Source organism: Chrysemys picta, chromosome 1, assembly GCF_011386835.1.
Source record: "Chrysemys picta bellii isolate R12L10 chromosome 1, ASM1138683v2, whole genome shotgun sequence".
Classification (NCBI taxonomy): domain Eukaryota; kingdom Metazoa; phylum Chordata; order Testudines; family Emydidae; genus Chrysemys; species Chrysemys picta.
This window is the reverse complement of record NC_088791.1, coordinates 143,071,678-143,090,196: the sequence shown is the minus strand read 5'-3', so window position 1 is coordinate 143,090,196 and position 18,519 is coordinate 143,071,678. Positions and strand designations below refer to the sequence as shown.

Below are 18,519 nucleotides of genomic sequence, written 5' to 3'. Positions count from 1 at the left end.
GTCACAGAGGGCCCCTTGTGGTCACTACAGATTCCTTGGCTCTTTCCTCCATGAGCTGTGCTGTTAATCCCTGGATCCTGAACATGCCATGATTCAGGCAATTCCTTTCTGCTTCCTTACAGTTTCGGACTGGTCACTGAATTCCTTCTAATCTGTCCTAAATGCTGTTCAGTATTGCTGTTTGACTATTCAACATATGCTATACGTTACTCCAGAGCAGGGTTGCCAACCCCTCCAGGATTGTCCTGGAGTCTCCAGGAATTAAAAATTAATCTTTCATTAAAGATTTAGGTCATGTGATGAAACCTCACATATCTAACCGAAATTGCAGCTTTCTAATTGCAGAAAACTGAACACCCTTGCCCCGCCCCTTTCCTCAAGGCCCCACCCCTGCCCAGGAGCGCCGCCAGCTTTTCCGCCGCCCTAGGCAGTGGAAGGTCCCACCCCGAAATGCTGCCCCCCTCAGAGGCGGCGGAAGGTCCCGCCACCAAAATACCACCGTGGTCACCAGCCCCCAAATTGTAGTGCCCTAGGTGACCGCCTAGGTCGCCTAATGGGTTGCGCCGGCCCTGCCCCTGCCCCACCGCTTCTCTGAGGCCCCAGCCCCTACTCACTCCATCCCCCTCCCTCTGTCACTCGCTCTCCTCCACCCTTGTTCACTCGCTCATTTTCACTGGGCTGAGAGTGGATTTTTACAAGCTTGTGCTGTGCAGATTTTTCTGTACTGTGGGAACCGCGGCCAATGGTAGCTGCAGAGGCAGCAACTGTGGGTGGGGGCAGTGCGTGGAGCCCCCTGGCTGACCCTCTGCCTAGGAGCCAGAGAGACATGTCGCCGCTTCCTGGGAGCTGCACGAAGCCAGGCACGGACCCTGCCCACCCCGCTGGCGCTGCAGGCATTCCAGTCAAAAATTGGATGCCTAGCAACCTACTCCAGAGGTGGCTGCATTTCAGTCTGGATGAAGCAATCTCTGTATAGGCACAGCCTGTAAGTTTCTTTAAGAACCTGGTGGGAGGAAGGTCCTTTTTAATTATTAAAAAATCCAGGCGGGAGTGGAAGACAGTGAAATAAAAACAGTTGGTTCCTATAGCAGTGATTTTAATATTGACAGAACCTCATTGGTGCCAAGGCATGAGTACAGTCTGCACTCAGCACCTTCCAGGAAGCTCTGCCACATTGTAAGCATCTCAAACAATAGTGCGACAGATTTCAGAAATCTTTAGGATATCACCAAGACTTCAGCCAATAGCATGTTGGATGTCACAAGACTGCCTGACATTGTCAAGGCTTCACCCAATAGTGAAGATGCATTTGGAAACCTTAGAACATCAACAAAGCTTCAGTCAATGGCACAGAGGCTTTGGGAAGCTTTGATGATGTCACCAAGAATTCAACCATTGCTATGGCAGTTTTGACATCACAATCCTTTATGATATCACGATGCTTCAGCCAATGATATGTGGGTGTTTGGATACCTATATGACATCACTGAGCCTTCAGCCAATATGATAGTGGCATTCAGAGCCTCTACATCCCTGTTATATCTTTGATCCAGTCCAGGTAGTTGATGACCTTGGTGTAGAAGCCATAGCTCTTGTGACAGCCGATGCCCCAGGAGACAATGCCGGTGGCTATCCAGCGCTCGCTCTCTGAATCCTGCACAGTGAAGACACTCCCACTGTCCCCCTGGCAGGTATCTTTCCCCACACCGGGCGAGCCAGCACAGAACATGTTCTCAGAGAACACCATGGGCTTCCCATTGACCTCCTTTCCCTGCAGCCATTTCTTGCAAGATCTCTGGTCACCCATTGGCAGTGATACATACTTCAGACGATCTGCGAGAATGTTTTTCTCCACCCCAAAGCCGCTCACGTAGCCCATGTAGCCATTGGCATAGAAAGTGCTGTTACTAGCATCTGGGAGGCAGATGGGCAGCAGGTTGGGGCCCAGTGGCACTGGGTCCTGCAGCTCGATCAGTGCAATGTCCCCATTGAAGTTGTTCTCATCATCAGGGTCATAGTTGGGATGCACGGACACGTTGCGGACAGGGTGGTTACCCAGCTCATGGATCTTATTCACCTCCGTGTGGCCAAGGAACACGACGATCTTCTTAGCCACCTCAGCAAGGCTCATCCTCCCACCTGTCTCTGTCTCTGTCACTGAGCTGTCTTTCTTGGGGTAGATGGTGTGAGCAGCTGTCAGGATCCAGCGGTCACCCAGCAGCGCCCCACCCCCGAGCCCAAAGATGTGTGTCTTCGCCTGCCATGGGAAGCTTCCCGGCGGTGCTGTGCTGCCACCGATGATCCGCTGGATTCCAGTGATGGGTTTGTCTGGCTTCCCACACACTGTGGGGAGGGAGAGGAACCAAAGAGGCTGTTACATGCTCTCTTCTCCTGCTCTCTCTCTCGTCTCCCCATAGCTTTCAGTTCCCTGCTTCCCTGCTCTCCTGCTGCCTTTCCATCTGGATTTCTCCGTCTCCTGCACTGCCAACTCCCTCCCTCATTACTGTCAGCTCCACTTCTCCATCTCTCTCCCTCTCTCTGCTTGTCTCCCTTGGTTTGTGCTGACTCTGAAGGCATATTGCTGAATGCTGAACACAGTGAGACTTTCCCTACTTACCTGGTAAACACACTGGGATGTCCTCATGGCCGTCTTGGTCTGCCCAGGAGCCATGAGCGGAGCAGTTGTATGTATCTGAGGGAAAAGAAAAGAAGATAATGAAACCGAGGACTGCAGGGAGCGAGCATCAGGCACAGGGGGAATGGGGAGGTAGTTCCTCTTTCTAGGGCACTGGAACAACCCCACCTGGCATGCTGTGCTCAGCTGTGGGCACCTCGATCCCAGAGGCACCACACATCAGACAGGAAGGGGGCAGTCCCTCTCTGCCCCATCTGGAAAGCCTCCAGCAGGGATGCTCTGCTCAGCTCTAGGCCCCTCAGTTCCAGAGAGATAGTGACAAGTTTGAGGGAGCTCAGAGAAGAACCACAGAAACGCTCAGGGGGCTGGAGGGGATTGAGGGGTAATGAGATGCTCATTGGAAGTTATATTATTCAGTCACTGAGTTCAAAGAGATAAATCTACCTGGCATGGAACAGTCATGACTAGAGAGGGGGTGGGGGAAATGTGAGGATCTTTGCAAGTGTCTGAGGGGTTCAAGCTTCTGAAGAAGTTATTTTTTTGCGGGGGTGGTGGTGGTGGAGGTGAGAATAGGTTGAGACTGAGCCAAGACAAAGGAGCACAAGAGTCTTCCCCCTGTACTGTGAGCCTGGGGAGTCATCTCCCAAAGGGGGGGCAGAGACCCATTCCAGAGCACAGGGAACTAGGAGCCATGGGGAATGGATAGGGGGATGCTTCTAGCCTAGGCCCAAGGGGTTGCGTGGGGAGATGGGATCTGAGGGAGTGTAGCAGGCATTGTCCCCAAGCACACTCCCATGTGGCACAGCATGGCCCTGCAGTTCCCCTGCCCGCGCCGCCCTCCCTACCCCCCTTGGGTCTTGCAATGGTTTACTCCCAGATCACAGTACTTAGACCAGTGGTTCCCAAACTTTAACAACCTGTGAACCCCTTTCACTAAAATGTCAAGTCTCGCGAACCCCCTCCTAAAAATGAATATTTCCAGGGATTTTCTCCTTTGCCTGAGCATAAATTATAAAAGCAGTGATCTTGGAAATATAAAATTTGTTTTTATGACATGCTTATTACACACAATTTATTATTAATTATTATTTATCATTACAGTATTTTTATTACATTATGAAAATGGCAACACTCTTCCAAGATCTCACTTTTGTAGCTTGTATCTCTTTGAATAAGCCTGTTATAACACAAGGCTCCTATGTTTCATCCAGGAGTATCGGATGTGAAACAGCATGAAGGTATTTAAGAAGCCAACTCAAAGAGTTCCTCCTACACAAGCGTTCAGGTCTCGGGGAGTCCAGGCAAACAACGGATGTTACAAGAAAGCTTAAACTTGTTCTTCATAATAATTTTAAAAACAATACTAGCTGCCTATTTAATTTTAAAAACAGCAAAAAATATCCACCTCCCTTTCCATTTCTTATAAGTAGTCTTGAAGTTTAAATCTCCTCAGTGTGATAGATATGCTTGCTTTGATCTGCTTAGCTAGCTCTTGGAAGTCCAGGGGCTCCGGGCTACTGGCCCCGTGCTGCCCGGAGTCCCTAGGGACAGTTCTGTCCGCCATTAGGGAATTTTTTTCCCCCAGAACCTCCTGTAACATTTTGCAAAACCCCCGGGTTCATGAACCCCAGTTTGGGAACCACTGACTTAGACCAAGATTACCTCTTTACTGGCTTATTTATTAACTTTTGGACAGAGCACAGAAGTCTTTAGCTTCTCACCCCCACCCCTCTCCTGGGAGCCTGTGTGCTAATTCAGAGACAGGCCCCCTCTCTTAAAAGGTCAGGAGTCCCACAGCCCAGTTCCTGGGCCTGTGTAATAATTCAGGCAGGCTTACTCTCCTTGCATTCAAGAGTTCCATCGCCTTCCTACCGGGACTGTGCTAATTCAGGCCAGCTGCAGCCTTAAACCAGCTTCTCCCAGCTGGCCCTTTTTCAATTCACTTCTTCCAGCCCCAAATGAGGAAAGCTCAGCAGCCCCCCTGTTAGGAGAAACGAGGCAGCAAATATGCTACCCTCCTTCCCAAGGCTCTCTAATCGGCTGGGAGAGAAGGGAGCCCTGCCTCCACCCTACATTAGAAGGGTCCTGATCCCAGGCCCTTAAAGAGATAGTAGTCTTGGTTTTCCCCAAACACTAATTCCCCGGGACTGCTTCCTTTCTCCCATATCTGCCTCTGCCATTCCCCAGGTCCTCGTGTTCCCCCAAACTCCTGGATCCTGAAAGAGCCAAGCCATGGAACAGAGGTTGACTGATGCCTAGACCCTCTACTCTGCCCTTAAAGGGGACAGACCACCCTTGTTACCGAGGCTTTCCCAGCTCAGATTGCTATGGCTCTTCCTGGGTCAGGACTCACCGCTCCCGCTGTTGGTGACTATGCGGTAATAAGGCTCCTTGCACCGGTAGGTGATCACTGACTGGTAGTAGTTGTTCCCGTGTTCGCTAACATAATTGAAGGCCCCGTTGGTGAGATTTTTGGGGTCACCACAGCTCACAACTACAAAAGAGAACAAGGAGAGAAGTTAAGGGGGAGCCACAGTGCTCACTGCAGCAGTGAGGTTCGGAGACTCATGCTGGATTCAGCTGGAGCCCATGATGTGAGGGAGGGATGGGGACTGTCCAAGAGCACGCTGGAGGGGATGCAGGTCCAGTACCCACTTGGAAGAGACTAGAGTTGCTTGGAAAATGGAGAAAAAGGCACACAAAAATTCAAAGTTGTTCAAAGCTGACCTATTTTTTTAATAAAAAAACTTTATCAACATTTTTATCAAAAGGGGTTACATATTTCAATAATAATTCTGATTAAAGTCCTAAAAACATTGCAAAAAACAAAAACAAAAAATGAGAACATCAATAGTTTGGGTTTTTTTGCAATAGTTTTTTTTGGGGGGAAAAGGCTATTTTTGTACTAAACAAGTTTTTATTTTAAACATGTTGTCCAGCCCCAATGGAAAGCATGGTGGCCATTTGACACCCCCTGAGTGCAATGATTTTGGGGAGGGGTGGACTCAGTCTTGGTCCCAGTAGGACCTATGCCTAAGGACCTCAATGCCTAAGATACTGTCAGAACTGGCATTTATGAGTCCCCTTGCTGACAATAGAAAGGCTATGTGGGTTATGGAGGATGTACTCCCCACTCACCCCTTGGGGTCCGGGATCGGTTTGGGGGGATAATCCATCTGTGGGGGTGGGATTATTGACTCACTTTTACACCGGGGCATGGGTCGGTGCCAAGTCCCATCATCCTGGCAGACAGCGGTGAAGGATGCCAACTTCTGGTCACCCTTCAGGAAAAAGAAGAGAAGAGCTGAGGACCACATGTAACCTCAGGTCCCTGCCCTCAACCCCAAATCATGGTGAGGGAGCCTCGTGTCTGCCTTCTCACCGCTGCGCAACTCTGCTCCTGATGTCCACTTCAGTGCCCTTCTGTGACCTCTGAACCTTTCCTCCTTACTCAACCTCCTACCCCTCCGTCATGCATTGGCCTTGGCTATCCCTATTTCAGCAGGCTCATGCTGCAGCCTCTTTATCCCAGCCAGAAAAACCTGCAGTCACCAAAACAGTAAACTCTGATTCTACCCCAGAGACACCCCTCCTGGGGATGGGGCAGGAGAGAAGGGCAGGGAAGTCCTTCTGCCTTTCATCAGATCCCTGAGCAGAGTGCTGGAGCCCCTAAGGTGCCCCTCCAGGGAGTGAGTCCTGCTTCCCAAACATTCTGGAGAGTAATGGCAATGTTCTTTCTTAATCTCCTGACACCACCCGTTCCTGTGAAAAGGCAGGGAGCGAGGAGGGGGGAGGAGATTGGAAGGAAGAAAAGAGGGAGAAGAGACTGGAAAGGAGGAGACTTCGGCAGAAGTGAAGAAAGGAAGAGTGAAGAAGAGAGCAGAAGGGTGGGGAGCAGGAGGGCCTCACCTCCATCAGTTCATACCCAGTCTGGCAGCTGACGATGAAGTAGTCACGAAATCGGTATAGGGGCTGCAGGTCTTTGATGAGGGTGAACTGGTCCCTTGGCACAGGCTGTGGGCACCGGATTCCTGTTGGGGAACACACAAGGCTTTAGCAAGCAGCATGCTCAGGCCTGGAGTAGCTCTAGGAAGGGAGCCACTTACTCTCTGAGCTGTAGTGGATCCTCCACCCGTGACTGAACCCTGACTCATCTGTGAAGAACAGCACATCCACCGCATTGCTGTTGGTTTCAATGCTGCCAGGCGACACCTTGCCACAGAACTCACCAATCTCTCTCCCGCGTGCTTGGATCTGGAGAGGAAGAGATGATTCACCAGAGCCAGAATCACACCAACAGGCCTCTCCACACCAGTACCCCCTCCTCCCCTGCATCAGGCCAGACCAAGGGGCCTATTTGCCCCAATTCCCCTCAATGGGCCTGTGACCCATCTACTTTGGGGTCACCACTGCCAGATCAGACTAATGGGCCAGTCCCTGCTTCTCCCAGCCTGGGGTCAGATCTATGGGTCCATCTAATCCTGAATATAGGGAAGTGGAGAAGGATGAGGATGTAACACGGAGCAAAGGAAGACATTTTCTGGTTAGAATCCAGGAACCACCCCCAGCTCTGAGGGGTCTTGGAGGGGCCCAGAGCCCCATTGTTCAGGATGCTGGGGACTAGGCACCCTGGAGGATTGACTGGGGAAAACAACTTTGCTCTGGTCCCTGGGCATTCCTCCTTTTCTAATCTCTGCTCTCTCCTGCCAGCAGTGCTGGCCCTGCGAGCTTCCCTGAGAGAAGCAAGTTTGACGGCAGGTGGAACGCAGGTTTGGGCTGGTTTCCAGTACCTTGAGCTGGTCATAGGGACAGTGGACCTGCTGGTGATCATCGATATCGAAGGGCTCCAGGAACTTGAGGGTGATGGCCAGCCCCCTGTCCAGGCGGATGCTATAGTTGCACCGCAGCTCCGCAGGGTAGGGCAGGGGGTACTCTGGGCTCAACAGGTACCCAGAGGTCTCTGTGAACAGCTCACTGCTGCACTCCACTGGGGGAGGGAAGAGAGCAGCAGTTACATACTGCCGCCTCTCATCCCACCAATTGCTTCATAGGTAATTCCTCCCTCCCTTTCCCCTCTGGGGGGCTCCCACACTTGGGCCCTATTCCCCTGCATCAATCTGTGCACCTTTCACTCACCTCGGCAGGAATGGTGGTCGCTCTGCAGCTGGTAACCGGGGCGGCAGGAGCAGATGTAGCCACCCACATAGTTGTGGCAGAGGTGCTGGCACAAAGGCCCCTCGTATTCCTCCAGGGCGTTGCCATGGGCACACTCATCCAGATCTGAGGGGAGAGGGAGTGCCGGGCAAAGAGAAGAAAGAGTTAAACCTGACTGAAAGCTCTGTACTGGCGGTGCGGCGGTGCTGGGGGTCTGGCTACTGTCCTGGGGTCTCTGCCTGTTGGGGGTGGGGCCCAGGGCTCCTCTGCATTCTCCTGGTGAGGAGCAGCCCTGTGCCCCCCTCCTGCATGGTGTGGAGCTCTCATACTCACCCACAGCTTGGTAATAGGCCAGGAAGCCCTTGTAGGGGATAAGGGTGCTGTTCTCTTCATTGGAGAAATCAGAGTGGAACATCATCCTCATCCGGTTCCCTTTGGACACAAACTCCCTGACTCCTGGGTGGTTGCCTGTGGCTGAGCCTAGCTGGCCACAGTACCGGCCCAGGTCTTTCTTATCTGCTGTGATCTGTCAAGGAGAAAGGGGTAGGGGAAATCATGAGAATTTGTGAAGTTCAACCTGCTCCATGTATCACCATTACCTGGTCTATGCATCTCCAACTCCCTCTCTCTCCTCTGTGCCTGTTGGATAGCAAGGAGAGCCTGCTTGCTGTTGAAAAATGATTGTGCCCTAAGGTCACCAGCTTCCCCTCCCCAGCTCTACCCCAGGTCTCTGCTGCACGCACCTTGACGTAGTCATAGAGGCAGGACTCAGATGGCTCCAGGTCGAACTGCCAGAAGTTCAACTTCACCACAAAACCCTTTGGGACTGTAATGTCCCAGGTGCTGATGTTGTTGTTGGGGTATGGCTTGGGGTAATTGGGGGATGTGATCTCCCCAAAAAGCTTCCTTGGGGTTGGGCTGGAACTGACCACTCCAAAGAGAAGAGACCCCCACAGGAGGAGCAGGGGGAGCCTGTGAACACAAAGTACATGGAGCATGAGTTACGGACCAGCCATAGATCTGGGCCATATGCAACCAGTGGAAACTTCATGGGAGGCTCATGCACAGCCCAACGGACCCCTGGGTACACTGGGTACCAACCAGGTGTTATAGAGCCAATGGAGACATTGAAGAGACCCAAGATTCAATCAGGTACCAGCTGGGCATCAGGTATTAGCCAAGGATATGGTTCCCAGGAAGCCATTTCAAGGGAGACTAGGCACGAACCCAGGGGTACTGGCTCTTTGTTACACGCCAGCCATGGACCCAGGTCTCTTGGAACCAGGGGAAGGAACAGTAAGAGATCCAGCCCTATAGGCTCTGAAGGTTTCCCTCCGCCTGGCTTTGGGCCACCTGGTTCAGCTTGTGTTTATTGTCAGCTTGGGAGCTTGCCCAGCTCAGCAGTTCAGGGTCCAAAGGTCCTCAGCATGGCGGGGAGTGATCCCCCTCTTGAGGGAAGGGGGGCCTGTGCAAGGTCTAGCCATTAACCTCTCCCTCTCCGCAGGGTGTGGTATGGAAATCTGAACAGGTTAGTTGCCCCCTCACATCCTGGTCCCAATCTGGGGGTTACTTGGGAAGTGGGGTCATTACGCTCCTCCAAAATACACTCATTCCCCTTCCCTGGAAGGAGATCAGCCGGGGGATTCAAACACTGCACCACTTCTAACAGGAGGATTAACGGGATAATAGTGTGACATGGATTTAACCCCGTCCACCTCTCATCCTTCCCCAAGGAGTTGGACCCTTCAGTCCTCTCCCCCATAAAGATGCCATCACCTCCCTCCCCAGGCCAGATTGGCAGCACTCACATGTTCTTAGTCTTGTCTGATGTGTGTATGTCTCTCTCTCTCTCCCTCCAAGCGCTCTAACCAGGGCTTGCGAGTTGTAACCAAATGCAAACTCTTAACCCTGCCAGATCTAATTCAGCGAGGTGGGGGAAGACCGAGAGGAGAGGGAGGGAAGAGAGACAGTTAGGTTACAAAGCGATTGACATCATGAATGAGTTTCATTAGCCCACATTCTGCTGCCCTCTGCTGGCTCTTTGCTGGAACTGTGGCCATGAACTTTTTTTTTTTTAAGCAAGATCCATCCAACAGAGTTGTACACATTTGTGTGTGTGTGTGTGTGTGAGTGTGTATAGCTAAGGTTGCTCAAGAGACACTTAACTGGAAATTTCCCTATATTAAAGTGAAATTTTGGGGGGAGTTTTGTTTTTAACAGTGTAATAAAAGGAAAAAGAAATAGGATTTGTGTTCTCCCCGCCCTTTGTTTTGGGGGCATTTTTCTGATGTGGGAAGAAGGCTTGAAATTTTATTCTTAAAAAGTTTAAAAAACTGCTTCTTTTTACCTTAGAAATATCAAAAATGCCAGGTCTTTGCCTTACTGTTTTGCTGAAGAACTCCTTAGCGGTGTGAATCAGCAGCTTCCTTGATGAGGAAACAGGAGTGTTAAATCTTTAACAAAGAGAAGTTTTCTTTCAGCTGTTTCTTCGACATTTGTGTTAAATAGGTGTTAATAATAACAAACAAAGCCCAGAGAGTTTAAAACACTATGAATACCAATACTTTCCTCTCTCCCAGTTAGGCAGGCCTCTCTGGTTGTTCTGCAGTTGTCTATAGAGTCTTCCAAGGGAAACAGGATGTACGAGAACTGAATTATGAATGTGAAAACAAACAGCAAAAACAAACAACTTTTCAGGCTTTCTTCATACAGTAGGGAAGAAGGCTCAAGCCCAATATTATTGTTCCTCTGCACATGAGTTTAGATTCTCCTGGCTTTCTGATGCTGGGGGTCTCTAAAATGACAATGATGTCTTACAGGTTTTTCTTTAAAGACACCGATACTTCTCAAGCATAGCACTATTTTTCTGGGAATCAGAGTAAAGAGTTCAAGTCTATGAAAAGAGTCACAACAATGAAATAATGTAACAATAATAAATGTTGGAAGCATTTCAAGATGTTTATACATGTGTATTTAAGGCTGTAGAGAAACTTACATTATATATATTGTTATATTGTCTGAAAAAGAACATGTGACTGTGTAATTAATTACTCTCATAATAATGTACACACATGGGACCAGAGTTAAGGTTAAATGGGCAATCTTCACTCCGGGATTTCCTGACTTTTGAGTGCTTCGCTGTGCATGATGCACATTCTCAGGCAGCCCCAATCAAGGCCCTGGAGGGAAGCTCGCTGGCACAGGATACCATCAGGAACGAAGCTCACAACCAATGGGCACAATCTGTATGGAAGTTTTAAGCCATAGGACACTGCTAAGAGAGAAACTTATAGCAACAGGACACCAGTAGGAGGAAAGCTCACAGCGACAGGGCACCAATGGAACACAGTTTAGGGTCATAGGGCATTATTTGCAAGGAAGCTTGTAGCTATAGAGCATCAAAGATAGCAGCTGTTTGCAGGGAAGTTTGTTGCCACCAGACACGACTGACAAGGAACCTTGTTCCCCCAGGGCACCGCTGGGAGGGAGAGTGATAATACCCATGGGAATGGCACCCATAGGACACTGTGTGACAGCCGCTTGTAACATAACATCTGGGTCTACCACACTCTTACAAAGGAACGTCATTATGTGAAATTCAACGGTGTGGGAAACTGCTGCCAACTGTGTGTGTGGAAGAAGTCTAAGACTAGAATGGGGGCGGGGGAGGAAAGTGTGTGTGCTACAAGTCGGGACTGGGGTTTACACGTGTATAAAGAAGGCAGAAATGTTTCAGTACTCTCTTTTGTGGCCTCAGCATGCCATGGGTATGAGAATCTATTTGCATGTGGCTGTCATGCCATATCACTTCCATGGGCATAACTGTCTTTACAGTTACGGTTACAGCTCCTAACCCTCTCTGTTCACATGTGTGCTTAGCATTGACATTCTTCTCATAGGCTGATGGTTTCCCTGCAAAGCAGCTGTCTGGGAAATGCTGGTTTTGAGGTCAGCTGTTGGAGAGAACATGCACTTTCCAGCTTAAAGAATCACTTATTTTTTGTTGAGGGCACAAGTTACCCTGAAAATTCTCCAGAAGCTTAATTTTCCAGACATTGCTGGGCTCCCCCCAGGGACCTCCTCCCTCTGAGGCACTGCTATCAAATGAATCTTTTCCCCTATAGGAAACTTTCCCTTCCACCCCTGTACTCCTCACCCTTGGATTGCAGGGAGTGGCTATGAGCAGGGAGTGATGGGACAGCCAAGGTGAGGCAGATAAAGTGAGGAAGAAGAGTCCATCGCGGGGGGCATGGGGACCAGTTCCAGTTTTCCTCCTTCAGTGGGAAGAACGGTACTTCCAGGGTTGCCAACTTTTGGAATGCTGTAATAGAATGAGTCCCATGAATTTAACATTTATTTTAAAGCCCCAGCTCCTGGGGTCATGTGTCTATGTGAGACTCTCACCTTTTGTTTTAAATAAGTGAATTCTAATTTCTAACCCTTGGTGTTGCAGGGAAAAGCTTGGAAATGTGACCCCTAAAGGTACAGAATCCAAAAAGCAAATACAGAGAAAACATTTATTATTGTATAAAATCCCATGACTTAGAATCCCTGTGATTTTGGGGGGTCTAACTCATGATTTTTGACTGCTTGGGCTGGTAATGTTGCTTCCAAGATGGTCTTTGGTTCCAGTCCAGTTCCAATCCAGAGAGGGACTCACAGGTTAAGAGAGGAGGGAGGTGCTGGATATCAGCAGTGGCTACTAGGGATCAGCATGTGTCCTGAGAATGCTGGGAGTTCAGGTTTGCAGGGCAGGATTACTCTCCTTCTGGTGAATGGGGCAGAGATGTGCTGACCATGGAACCCTAACTTCCTTCTGACCATGAGAGGTCTGGCCCCTGCCCTATCTCCCCCCCCCCCAATCTGAAGGGAGTCCAGAGGGGCCCCACAAGGTGAAGGTAGACACGGAATCGCTCAGGCAAGGCAAGCCCTAGACCCCTCTCTGCATCAGCTGCTGCACAGCCCTGCCCCTGGGGGTGAGGGAGATTCACTTCCCATTTGGGCCCAGGTTCCCCCTTCCATCTGGAAGTTCAGCCAAGCAGTCACTCCACCTTTCTTCACCCCTCCCCTCTGGCTGGGATACCAGAGCTCTTATTCTGAAATGATCTCACTGAAACCTGAAGCCACATTACCCTCCCACGCCACAGACAGACCTCTCTCACTTCCCCACCCCCATGATCTCCCTCCTTCTTTCCCTTCTCACACTGATTGGGACCCCCCTCATCCCCACAGACTGCCCCAGCCATCAGAAATTCCCCCTCGCTTTTATTGTCCCCTCCCCTCACTGCAGACAGATCTAGGGCTCCCTCCGCTGTGGAATTCTCCTGTGGATGGGTCTCAGCTTGTCCGCACAGCACACCACCATGGAGCACTAACCCTTGGGGTGTACCTGGCCTCAGCTTTTCTCCCAGTGCTAAGGAGTAGGGACCAGAACGGAGAACCAAATCTGGGTCTCCCACATTGCAGCACAGGGCCAAGGCACTAACCTTTAAGAGACACCAAAACCAATTCTGCAGGGCTCCCAGTCAGGGCCAGCTCCAGCTTTTTTGCCGCCCCAAGCGGCGAAGCAAAAAAAAAAAAAAAGATAAAGCCGATCGGCAGCACTTCGGTGGCAGCTCAATCGCGCCGCTTCATGAGGGACCCGCCGCCGAAGACCCGGACGTGCTGCCCCTTTCCATTGGCCGTCCCAAGCACCTGCCACCAAATTGCTGCCGAAGACCTGGATGTGCCTCCCCTTTCCATTGGCCGCCCCAAACACCTGCTTCCTTCGCTGGTGCCTGGAGCCAGCCCTGCTCCGAGTCCCCAGAGAGTGAGAGAGTGGGCTGGGGAATGTAAGCTGGGTGTCACATGCTTTGGCACCTAGATGCACGATGAATGTAGATGGCAATAAGGAAACACAATGCAACAGAGGTTTTGGCCACTTGTATTTTTTATCCCAAAGTGTGTGTGTGTGTGGGGGGGGCAGATTTGATAGCTTTGGTCTTGACTCTGCAATGAAACTAGTTCTGTCCAAATGGGTTAGTGCTCAGTACTGGGAAGGTGTTGTGGTTACTTCACTTTCTGGAAGATCTGTACACAAACTTCATCTTCTGCTGTCATGTGCTGGGAAGAAGAAAGGGAGGGAGGGAGGGAGGGAGATAAAAGAAGAGACTTTGGTCAGATCTGCCAGGGCTTCTCAGTTCCAACCCACAGTTCCCATGCTTTCTAGTCCTGGCTCCCCCCCCCCCCCCCCCCCCCACAGCACTGCCAATCCCTCTCAAACCTGACCCACACCAACCTCCCTGCTATTCCAGTCCTGGCTGCCACCTGCACGCAGCTCTGCCATAATTCTGCCAGTGCCTCAGAGTCCTTACCCACAGCCTCCCTGCTAATGTACTCCTGCCCCCCATGCTGCTCTGCCAGTGCCCCATAGTCATTACCCACAGCCTCTCTGGTATTGTATTCCTGCCCCTCACCCCACGCAGCTCTGCCAATGCTCAATAGCCCTTACCCGCAGCCTCTCTATATTTCCCTTTTCTCTTTGGGCCTTAAGAGGTTTTGCTGAGGTTTTAGTGTCACACATAGGAAACCTTGTGTCTGATTCATCTCTTCCCTTTTCCTCTCACAAAGCCCCAGGAGCTATGGTGGAATTTCAGGGCAGGGCAGGGACATTGGCCGATTCACACTGAGCTCAGCCTAGTCAACTTTTGAACCCTACAGGAGGATGTTTGTGTGAAGTGGCCGTTGCCCCTGAGAAACCATGCATAACTATGGGGCCTAGCTTGGGATCCAAGGCGGGGAGGAATGATCATCCCATTCTGAGCCGCTGACATTCCCCTAGTGCAGTGGTTCCCAAATTTTAACAACCTGTGAACCCCTTTCACTAAAATGTCAAGTCTCGTGAACCCCCTCCTAAAAATGAATATTTCCAGGGATTTTCTCTTTTACCTGAACATAAATTATAAAAGCATTGATCTTGGAAATATAAAATTTGTTTTTATGACATGCTCATTACATGCTATTTATTATTAATTATTATTTATCATTACAGTATTTTTATTACATTATGAAAACGGTAACACTCTTCCAAGATCTCACTTTCGTAGCTTGTATCACTTTGAATAAGCCTGTTATAACACAAGGCTCCTATGTTTCATCCAGGAGTATCAGATGTGAAACAGCATGAAGATATTTAAGAAGCCAACTCAAAGAGTTCCTCCTACACAAGCATTCAGGTCTCAAGCAGTCCAGGCAAACAACGATGTCACAACAAAGCTTAAACTTGTTCTCCATAATAATTTTGAAAACAATACTAGCTGCCTATTTAATTTTAAAAACAGCAAAAAATATCCACCTCCCTTTCCATTTCTTATAAGTAGTCTTGAAGTTTAAATCTCCTCAGATATGCTTGTCTTGATCTGCTTAGTTCTTGGAAGTCCAGGGGCTCCGGGCTGCTGGCCCAGTGCTGCCAGGGTTCCCTAGGGACAGTTCTGTCCGCCATTAGGGAATTTTTTTCCCTCGAGAACTCCCTGTAACATTTTGCGAACCCCAGTTTGGGAACCACTGCCCTAATGAATCCCCTCTAGAGACTTCACTTTCTGGGGTGTTAGTGTGCCACACCCTGCTCAGAGCTCCTTCTCACCAGATGCAGATGGTCCCCCTCCAGCCAGTGCCTCCAGCCCCGGTTCCTCTTCTCTCCTTGCTGCTCACACACCAGCTGATCCCCTTCCCAGGAGATGACTGTCTGAAAGGGGAGAGACAGGCAACACTGTCAGGCATGGGAAAAGGCCTTGTCTTCTTCTTTGTACTGTCACCTTTCTACACTGACCCACTACCTGCCCCTTTCTCTAAGACATTTTCAAATGCAGCTCCTGTTTTGAAGTTTTTTTTGGTTATGTTCCTAACTTTAGACCCCTTGGGGCTGTTTGTCATGTATGCTGAGCAACCTCAGTATCTTATAAGGTCAGACATTTCATGACATGCGATGAACTTGTTTGTTCCAGTGGATAAATCTTCTGACTTTCTGATTTTTTTCAGGGCATTGCTGCAGGGGGACAGATTTAAGGGTATCTGAATACTGAAATTTTAGACTTCTGGGCTCCATTGTATATTTAACCTTAATTCTCAATTCCCTGCTCATCACACGTATTCATCATTAGACCTGAATACATTAGCTATTAGCCCGTCAGACTCAGCATAGCTCTGAGCTGGATTCTACTCTGGCTCCTGCATCAGAAACAGGATTGTTCTAATTATTAGGTAAAGCCCTAGCCACTGGCCACAGTCAAGCTACCCTTTAAGTCACTGGCCTATCCTCTTAGCCCTCTCACCTGGCACTTGCGTCCATCCACTGGCCCCAGGTCCTCTTCAAACTCCTTTCCCAGGTCAAAGTCCATGATGTAATTGCGCAGTGAGGTGATTGTGCGGATGGTCATGTGATCTCCAGCATGGATTATCTCCTTGTCTGGCTTCAGGAGGCAAACCAGTTTTCTCAGGGCCACATTAATGTCTAGATGGGATGAGGTGGAGGGAACAGATAATGGGTTGTTGGCAGCAGTGAGCTTCCCATAGCAGTGCCGTTCACTGCTCCTTCTTGGTTCTCTTGCTACATTCTCCTCAATGACCCTCACTGCCCCATCAATACATTTCATTCCCTTCTCCAAGCATGCTCCACCTCCCCCATTCAGACTGCCTACCCCTCCTGCACAGACTGGTGGGTGTGCAAGGCTACAGACTGTGTTCAGAGAGTTTAGGGCCAGAAAGTCCCACCAGATCATCTAGTCTGACCTCCCATGTATCACAGGCCACCAACACCACTCAGCACCCACATACTAAACTGGACAACCAAAATTAGATCAAAGTATTACAACTGTCAGGAGACTAGACTGTTGTGTGCCACAGGCAGAGAATAGGAGGGACCGAGGTGCACCACCTGTGTCTGAGGCCCAACAATGGCAGGGAAGTGATTATGTGAGAAATATCAGGATAATCCTGGCTAGTGACCCACAGCCACATGCTGTAGAAGAAAGCAGCCCCCTCCCCTCCAAGGTCACTGCCAAGCTGACCTGGGTGAAGATTCCTTCCTGACCCCACATAAGGCAATCAATTGGACCCTGAGCATGTGAGAAAGAACCAACCAGCCAAGCATGTGAGAGAGAATAATCAATGCTACCTCAGAGCCCTCACCCACCCCATGTGCAACCTCCCTTCTCCAGCTGGGGCCATCTCTGATGCTTAGGAGGAAGGAGACAAAAAAGCCTCAAATCCCAGAATACGTGTGTGGGGAGTGGGGGGGAGGTTTCTCTTCCTGACCCCTGTAGGTGACTGGCTGAAACCCGGAAGCATGAGATTTTAGGAAGATCAGACATAAACCAGAAGGGAACCCAGGGCTGCCGAGCCCTGCTCTCCACCATCACAAACAACCCATCATACAATCCCTTTTAAATTTCTCCAGCTCTTTCTAAAAACTAATTGTTTGTTTCCCCCACCTCCAACTCCAACTCCTGCTGGGAAGCTGTTCCAGAATCTCACTCCTCTGATGCTTAAAGTCAAAGATAGAGGGACAGGCGGCGCGGGGGTCGAAAAATCCCAACGCCCCCCCCCCTTGGGGTGCCCTGGGAGGTGACATCTTTGGAGAGGGAGGGGTGGAAAAGATAGGAGGGGGGAAGCAACCAGGGAAGGGTGTGGTTACCTAAAGCCCGAAGGTAACCGTCCATGTTGTCTTGGGAGACGAATCGGTAATAGCCGGTCAGATTGGGAGGCATCACAGGGCAGATGGGCAGAATTGATCGTTGGAATGAGACACGGGAAGGAGAACAGGAGAGATGAGACCGAGACAAAGCTGGGGACCTTGGACTCCCTCCTCCTCGTTGGTCCCTTTCCTGCTTTCTCTCCCTTAGTCTGGTGTGTGGGGAGGGGGTTATATAGCAGCCCCATGGACAGGCGTCTTGCTGCCGTAAGAGTCCTATGGTTCCTTACCGGGGAACACAGAAAGGGCTGGGGCTGGCTGTGTTCCTGGCACCTCCACTTCCGTGTGGGAAGGACCAAGGGGAGCAGCAATCAATCGGACACCAGGCTGAGCTTCCCCGGCCTTTCCACACTGGAATTTTTAACTCATTGGTGCCAATCAGGAAGTGTCTGGCGAGCGTCCTCTCTCCATAATTCGGACAGAGTGAGCTTCCTCACAGCAGTGCCCAGTCACTGCCCATCCCGGGAGACACCCCGGCAGCTGTGAACTTCCTCACAGCAGTGCCCAGTTACTGCCCATCCCAGGAGACACTCCCTAGCAGGTTGAGCTTCATGACTGCTGTGGCCTGGACTGCTGACTGAGTCTGGGGGACCATGGAAAAGTGGATGGCAAGGCACCCATACTCGCTGCCGCCCCACTATTGCGGCCCCTCCCAGCGCAGGTGCCCCCCACCCTTCACACACAGCTCACTGAAGCTCTACCACTGCCTCTCAGCACTACCCGGCAGCACCCCTGTTATTTCAATCCAGCCCCCGCACCGCACTACCAGGGGCTCTGGAACAATTTGTGTAGTGGGGGTGCTGAGAGCCATTGAACCAAACTGTAACTCTGTATAGGATGGAAACCGCTTCAAGCCAGGGGGTGTGCGACAGCACCCCTAATTCCAGCACCTCTGCCCCTCACTCCCAGGCACTGCTCCCCCAGCCTCCTCGAGCTTGCAGCGAGGAGGAAAAGATTGGCTCCCACCCCTGTGCCTCGCCTCCCCATCATTGGTCCCTTCCCC

The 18,519-nt window shown here is 50.5% G+C and overlaps 2 protein-coding genes across 2 annotated transcripts; both read right to left on the bottom strand.

Annotated features, from left to right (window-relative positions):
- Window positions 1–1,079: 1,079 nt before the first annotated feature.
- Window positions 1,080–9,799, bottom strand: C1R (complement C1r). The gene is made up of 11 exons (XM_005312034.5): window positions 9,598–9,799; window positions 8,533–8,761; window positions 8,123–8,315; window positions 7,772–7,915; window positions 7,426–7,622; window positions 6,742–6,889; window positions 6,545–6,666; window positions 5,838–5,916; window positions 4,989–5,129; window positions 2,618–2,692; window positions 1,080–2,343 (listed from the first exon to the last, which is right to left on the bottom strand). Coding segments are annotated over exons 1-11 (2,148 nt in total). The 5' UTR covers window positions 9,600–9,799; the 3' UTR covers window positions 1,080–1,525.
- Window positions 9,800–13,696: 3,897 nt separating this feature from the next.
- RBP5 (retinol binding protein 5) lies at window positions 13,697–17,804 on the bottom strand. The gene is made up of 4 exons (XM_005312035.5): window positions 17,460–17,804; window positions 16,099–16,277; window positions 15,411–15,512; window positions 13,697–13,891 (listed from the first exon to the last, which is right to left on the bottom strand). Exons 1-4 carry the CDS (start codon window positions 17,530–17,532, stop codon window positions 13,838–13,840), a joined length of 408 nt encoding a protein of 135 aa, XP_005312092.2. The 5' UTR covers window positions 17,533–17,804; the 3' UTR covers window positions 13,697–13,837.
- Window positions 17,805–18,519: the final 715 nt, after the last annotated feature.

Excerpts from the sequence above, each read along its gene's own strand:
- C1R (XM_005312034.5), bottom strand. Across the intron at positions 5,130-5,837 it reads ACCCATGCCCCGGTGTAAAA|TTGTGAGCTGTGGTGACCCC; the intron begins GTGAGTCAATAA and ends TCTCTTTTGTAG. Across the intron at positions 2,693-4,988 it reads AGTCACCAACAGCGGGAGCG|ATACATACAACTGCTCCGCT; the intron begins GTGAGTCCTGAC and ends CTTTTCCCTCAG.
- RBP5 (XM_005312035.5), bottom strand. The coding sequence starts at position 17,532 with ATGCCTCCCAATCTGACCGGCTATTACCGATTCGTCTCCCAAGACAAC. Across the intron at positions 15,513-16,098 it reads TGGATGGACGCAAGTGCCAG|ACAGTCATCTCCTGGGAAGG; the intron begins GTGAGAGGGCTA and ends CTCCCCTTTCAG. Across the intron at positions 13,892-15,410 it reads AGGGGGACCATCTGCATCTG|CACATGACAGCAGAAGATGA; the intron begins GTGAGAAGGAGC and ends TCTTCTTCCCAG.